General features: G+C 38.4%; 1 protein-coding gene across 1 annotated transcript in view; it reads left to right on the top strand.

The window, feature by feature from the left end:
* Positions 1–5,681, top strand: part of TBC1D12 (TBC1 domain family member 12) — a 134,686-nt gene that overhangs the window by 86,775 nt on the left and 42,230 nt on the right. The window contains exon 4 of the mRNA XM_007951297.1: positions 3,700–3,734. Coding sequence (XP_007949488.1) covers positions 3,700–3,734 — 35 coding nt within the window. The remainder of the gene's footprint in view (positions 1–3,699; positions 3,735–5,681) is intronic.

Here is a 5,681-nt window from a genome sequence, read left to right on the forward strand (position 1 = left end):
GCAAGATGGTATCTCATTGTTGTTTTGATTTGCATCTCTCTAATAGCTAATGATCATTGACCATGCATCTTAATACCCAACACAACATTTTAATTTCTTCTCATCTCTGCCCTTGACCTCTACCAAACTCATCTCTGCCCTTGACCTCTACCAACCTGTTTTCCAGTGCATTGTCTCTGATTTGTTATCAGACAGAGCAGCTCCCCTAAAGCCAAAAGCTCTTGGTTCTTAACTTCATTTTCCTTCCTGGGTTCTCTGGATCTAGTTTTTCTTCTGCTAGAGTTCTCTTTCCTTCCAGTGTAAAAAATCCTACATTTTCTTGTCATCTTCCTAGGTTGGAGATTTTCCTACCCATTTTCCTAATGAGCATAACAAAGGGATCTAGGAATAAACACAGGTAGACATTGCAAGAGAAGAAAGGCAGGATATAGAAGTATATTATTTTTAAAATTTTGTTACATTCTTTCATGCTAAAGAATTATAATACTGATACTCTTTTATTGGGATTTGATGAATACATTCATGGTGCATATATTCATTTCTCTATAGTTAGAAAAAAAAAATTTTTAAGAAGAATTTAGTTATAAGAACAAATCACAAAGTTGTATTTCTAACTTGCTGCCAGGGAGGAGAACTGAACCAGGTCAATTCAGAGACTCATTTTATAGTAGAAACATATATATAGGAAAGCAAGAGGGGTTAGATAAGTAAGAAAAGAATAGCTGAAGATCTTTAGACGCTTGACTGACATTCAGCTGAGTAGGTGGATAACTAAGTTCCCAGAGAACTTCCTTAACCTTATAAAAATTCATCCAAAATAGCTTGAACTAAGAATTAAACTAGGAATATTAATTTCTTACCAGAAGAATTTTATGAAAACATCATGCGGAAAGTTCTGCTCTGGACAGTTTTTGAGACAAAATTTTCTTTATACCATAGTTGGTTTTATAATCAAATCTGTCTCTTCTGCCATCAGGCCTTTCCTCATTATTACCCTTACTTGGAATGCAGTCCTCTGGTGGTGCCATGGTTAAGGCCAAAAGGTCAGAGGTTCAAACCTATCAGCCATTTTGCGGAAGAAAGATCAGGCAGTCTGCTTCCATAAAGATTTACAGCTTTGAAAACCCCTTGTGGGTCTCTATGAGTTGGAATTGACTTGATGGCAGTGGGTTTGTTTGTTTGTTTGTTTGTTTTCTCATCTCTCCAGTCCTTTAAGGGTTAGGCTTTATCTTTTCTATCAGATCTATGTGACTTCTTTAACCTTCAGTGATACTTCTCAAAACTCTTTTTATTGTAACCTCTACAAGCAGTTACTCAAAATAATGTTTTATGTAATTGTCTTAAAGTAATATGCTAGACTTAATAATTTTATATAAGATTTCAGTGTAGCAAAAAAAAATTATAACCAATTCTGACTCATAGTGACCCTATAGGACAGAGTAGAACTGACCAAAAGAATTTCCAAGGCTGTAAATCTTTACAGAAGCAGACTGCCTTATCTTTCTCCCATGGAGCGGCTGGTGGGTTCAAACTACCAAATTTTTGGTTGGCAGTCGAATGCCTTGACCTCACTGCACCACCGGAGCTCCAATTAAAAATGTACAGACAGCTGAAAAAAGTACCATGCTTTTTTTCACTTACTGGAAATTTATATATTAATTATAAATGTCATTTTTGTTGTTTATGTGACTTTGACTTTGCTCATCTGTTATACAGAGATTGAATTTGATCTCTGCTGTTCCACTCAACTCTGAGATGCTGTGATTTAATCAACAATTTGTTCACTTTTTTTAGAATTTGGAGGGTTTTTTCTTTTGGGGAAGTTATTTATGTGACTTACATTTATGTAATTCAAATAAGCAAGCAAGCAAAGGATTTCTTTCCATAATGTTGGAATATGGAGGTGCCTATTTACTCATTCCTCTTCTTTCTACTAAACCAGTTGAAAAATAGATATAGGGAAAGATGAGGATGAAAACATAAATTTTATTGAGGATAAAATCAGGAGTACATGGATGGAACCTGAGTCCCAAATGGCACTTTATACTTTATCTTCCCTAGAATAGTCTCCTAGCAGGTTAGAGCCACCTAACATGTACAGCTAAGGAGCTCTGGTGGCATAGCGGGTAAGACATTTGCTGGCTAACCAGAAGATCATTGGTTCAAACACAGCAGCTGCTCTATGGAGGAAGATGAGGCAGTGTACTTCCTTAAACATTTACAGCCTTTGAAACCCAATGGAGGTCACTGTGAATCGGAATCAGCTTGATGGCAGTGGGTTTTGTTTTGTTTGGTAACATGTACAGTCAATAGTGACAACTGGAGGAGCTAGAGCAGAGACCTCTGTAATCTGTAGACCTCTTTTGTGTCTGCGTGCAGCAAGGTTCATGATAGCCTGTCTTGCGTTTGAGTTTTTAAAATCTATTAATAATGTCATTGAACCATGAGTTGGCATCTGTGAGAGGATAGAAAAATTCTTCCTTAGCGTGGAGTTGATGGTGGAAACTTCCTCTTCTATAGGTCAAAGTGATAATGTGAGAAGAGGAGGACTTTCTCTAAAGGGAGTTTGCAAGTTGGTGCTATTGTTTCCTTTCTTGTCATCCATAATTTGCAGAACTGTCCAGAATCATTTACTTTCATATGTTTTTATAGTTGAAAATTTTCTTTACATGTGGAGCAGTTAAAGTGTTTGCTCATCTGAGATTTCATTTAAAAGGATACTAAATATAGGAAATTCTGTCATTTCATCCTCTTGTTAATTTTCTTTCCCTATCCCTATCCTAAGGAGCTCTGGTGGTGCAGTGCCTAAGACATTTGACTGTGAACTAGAAGGTTGGTGATTCAAACCCATCAGCCATTCTGTGGAAAGAATACCAGGCAAATCTACTTTCATGAAGATTTACTGTCTCAGAAACCCAGTGGGGGTCGCTATGAGTCAGAATTGACTCCATGGCAGTGGGTTTTTGTTTTGTTTTTATCCCTATACTAAGTCCGCCTCAAAATAAAGACAGCCTTTAGGAGGACTATAAGAGCATCTGTATGAACTGATTGTGTTAATGAGCCTCTTCTGTTTTTAAATCATTGATGCTTACAGTACTGTCTTTTTTCAGCACCAGTGGGTAGAGCTACCTCCTTTTCTCTTCTAGTTTCGTTCCTCAGTTACTACTGTACATACTAGTGCCAAATACAATAGTAGAAGTCCTTAGAGAAACAAGTGAAAAGTGACAAAAAGTAAAGTGTAGGTTTTTATGTGAGACCTTTGGAAACCTGCAAATGTTCATACCATGTATTTTATAAGCATCCTTTGTTATCTTATATATTCATTAATGGTTTCTTGTTTTGACTCCATAATTAATTGCCACTTCTGTAAGATGTAGAAATCATATTTTAAACCCTATCTGTAAAGTAATAGCATCTGAGTCTGTCTGTGTTCGGAGAACGAATGCGAATTGGGAACAGTGCAAGGCTAGTTGCTGTGAGATGGAGGTCTTGGTTCTGCTGCCATGTCTCTGTCGTCCCTCCTCACTGTCTCAGTGCAGGCATTGCACATCCAGAGGACAGGCTTCACTCCTGCCTTTTCTTTCTTGATGATAGTGAGATCCCCCTTTCTGTCTCTCTTACTAACGAGATTTTGATAATCATGGTCTTAAGATGTAGCTTTATGTTTACTTAAAATCTGTCTTCTTTGTACTTATGCAGTTTAGTTCCATGCCCTTACGTAAATGATCTGCATGGTAGATACTGTTCTCCTCTAGAGTCAGACCTGCACAGTCCATTATCGTAGCCACCAGCCATATTTGGCTATCTAAATTTAAATTTAATTAATTAAAATAAACTTTTCAGTACTTTAGGGACACATTTCAAGTGATGTGCGTAGTGGATGTTTTGTTGGACAGTACTGAAAACCCTATGGATTGCATTTCTGCTCTTACACACATAGCGTTGCCATGAGTTAGAAGTAACTCAATGGAAACTTCTTGTAATTTTGTTATAAGCTGCCGCTGAGTTGTGCCCCACTCATGGCAGCCTCATGCACAATGGAACAAAATGCTGCCCAGTCCTGTGCCATCCCTGTGATTGGTTGCAGATCTGATCATTCTGATTCAGAGGGTTTTCATTGAGTGAATTTTTGTGTGTGTGATTTTGGTGAAAGTTTAAAGGGCAAATTAATTTTCTGTATAGCAGTTCATATATATTTTGTTTCATACGTTGATTACAATCCCCATAATGCAATAGCTCTCTTCCCACTTTCTCCCTGTGATTACCTTTTCCCTGTGTCCTTCTTTCCTATGCATTCCTGCCTTCTAAGCTATATCCCCGTGCAAATACTGCTCTTCTGATCTCCCATGGTTGATTGTTCTAAGGAGTGTACCTACCCAGTGTAATTGTTCACTTTATACACCTGTCTGGCTGGAAGCCACAGGAGTGAGTTCAGTTCCAGGTCCAAAGGGTGACTAAAGGCCATAGTCTCAGGGGTTTCATTGATGTCTGTCAGACCAGTAAGCCTGATCTTTTTGTGATTTTGAATTTTGTTCCACATCCTTCTTCCACTCTATCCGGTGTCTTCTACAATGATCCCTTTCTGAGTAGTTGACAGTGGTAGCTGGGCACCGCCTAGTTCTTCTGTTCTCAGGGTCATACAGGCTGAAGTTCACATGGTCCACTAGTCCCTCGGACTAATTGTTGGCATGTATCTTTGGTTTTCTTCATTCTTCTTGCTCTGGACAAGGAGAGACCAATTGTTGCATCTTAGATGACCTCTTGCAAGTTTTTAAGACCTCAGTCACTACTCACCAAGTAGAATATAGAACAGTGTTTTTATGTAATATGTTATGTCATTGGCTGAGTTTTTGGATGTAGATTGCCAGGCTTTTCTTCCTAGTTTGTCTTAGCCTGGAAGCTCTGCCGATACCTGTTCAGCATCATAACACCATCCAAGCCTCTAGTTACCAACAGTTGATGGCTGTGCTTGAGGGGCATTGGCCAGGAGTCCAACCTCAGTCTGCTGCGTGGAAGGGAAGAATTTTACCACTGAATCATCACTGCCCTGTGGTTTAATGTTAGTGTCGTAGAATTAACTGGGAAGTATATTTGCCGGAAAAGTTTACATGTAATTGTTACTCATTCTTAAAAGTTTCATAGAATTTACTCATGAAGCCATCTGGCCTTTTTCTTTGTGGGAAGATTTTTATCTACAAATCCAATTTTATTTAACCATGCAGGGCTATTTTGGTTATCTGTTTCTTCATGAGTGAGTTTTGATACCTGTGTTTAGATGAATTCACCCATTCCATCTAAGTCATTGAATTTATTGGCATAAAGTCATTTACAATATTCCCTTATTATCCATTTAATATCTGCAGGATCTGTAGCAATAGCATTTCCCCCTTAAATTCCTATTATCGGGTCATTTGTGGGTTTTTTTCGTTCTTTGTTTCCCCCGGATCTGTATGGCCAGCAGTTTATCTCTCTCCCTCTCCCCAAAGAAAACCAGCTTTTGGTACACCAGTGCTAACTGTAGCATTATTTATAATAGCCAAAATGCAGAAACAAGAAACAACCCAAGTGTCTACAGGATAATGGATGCCCTAAATGTAGCATATGTTCATGCAGTAGAATATTGTTGTTGTTAATGTGCCATGGAGTCGGACCCGACTCATAGCGACCCCTCCTTGGGTTTC

The sequence above is a fragment of the Orycteropus afer genome, unplaced genomic scaffold (genome assembly GCF_000298275.1).
Source record: "Orycteropus afer afer isolate SDZICR_OR568_19922 unplaced genomic scaffold, OryAfe1.0 scaffold00293, whole genome shotgun sequence".
NCBI classification, from domain to species: Eukaryota; Metazoa; Chordata; class Mammalia; order Tubulidentata; family Orycteropodidae; genus Orycteropus; species Orycteropus afer.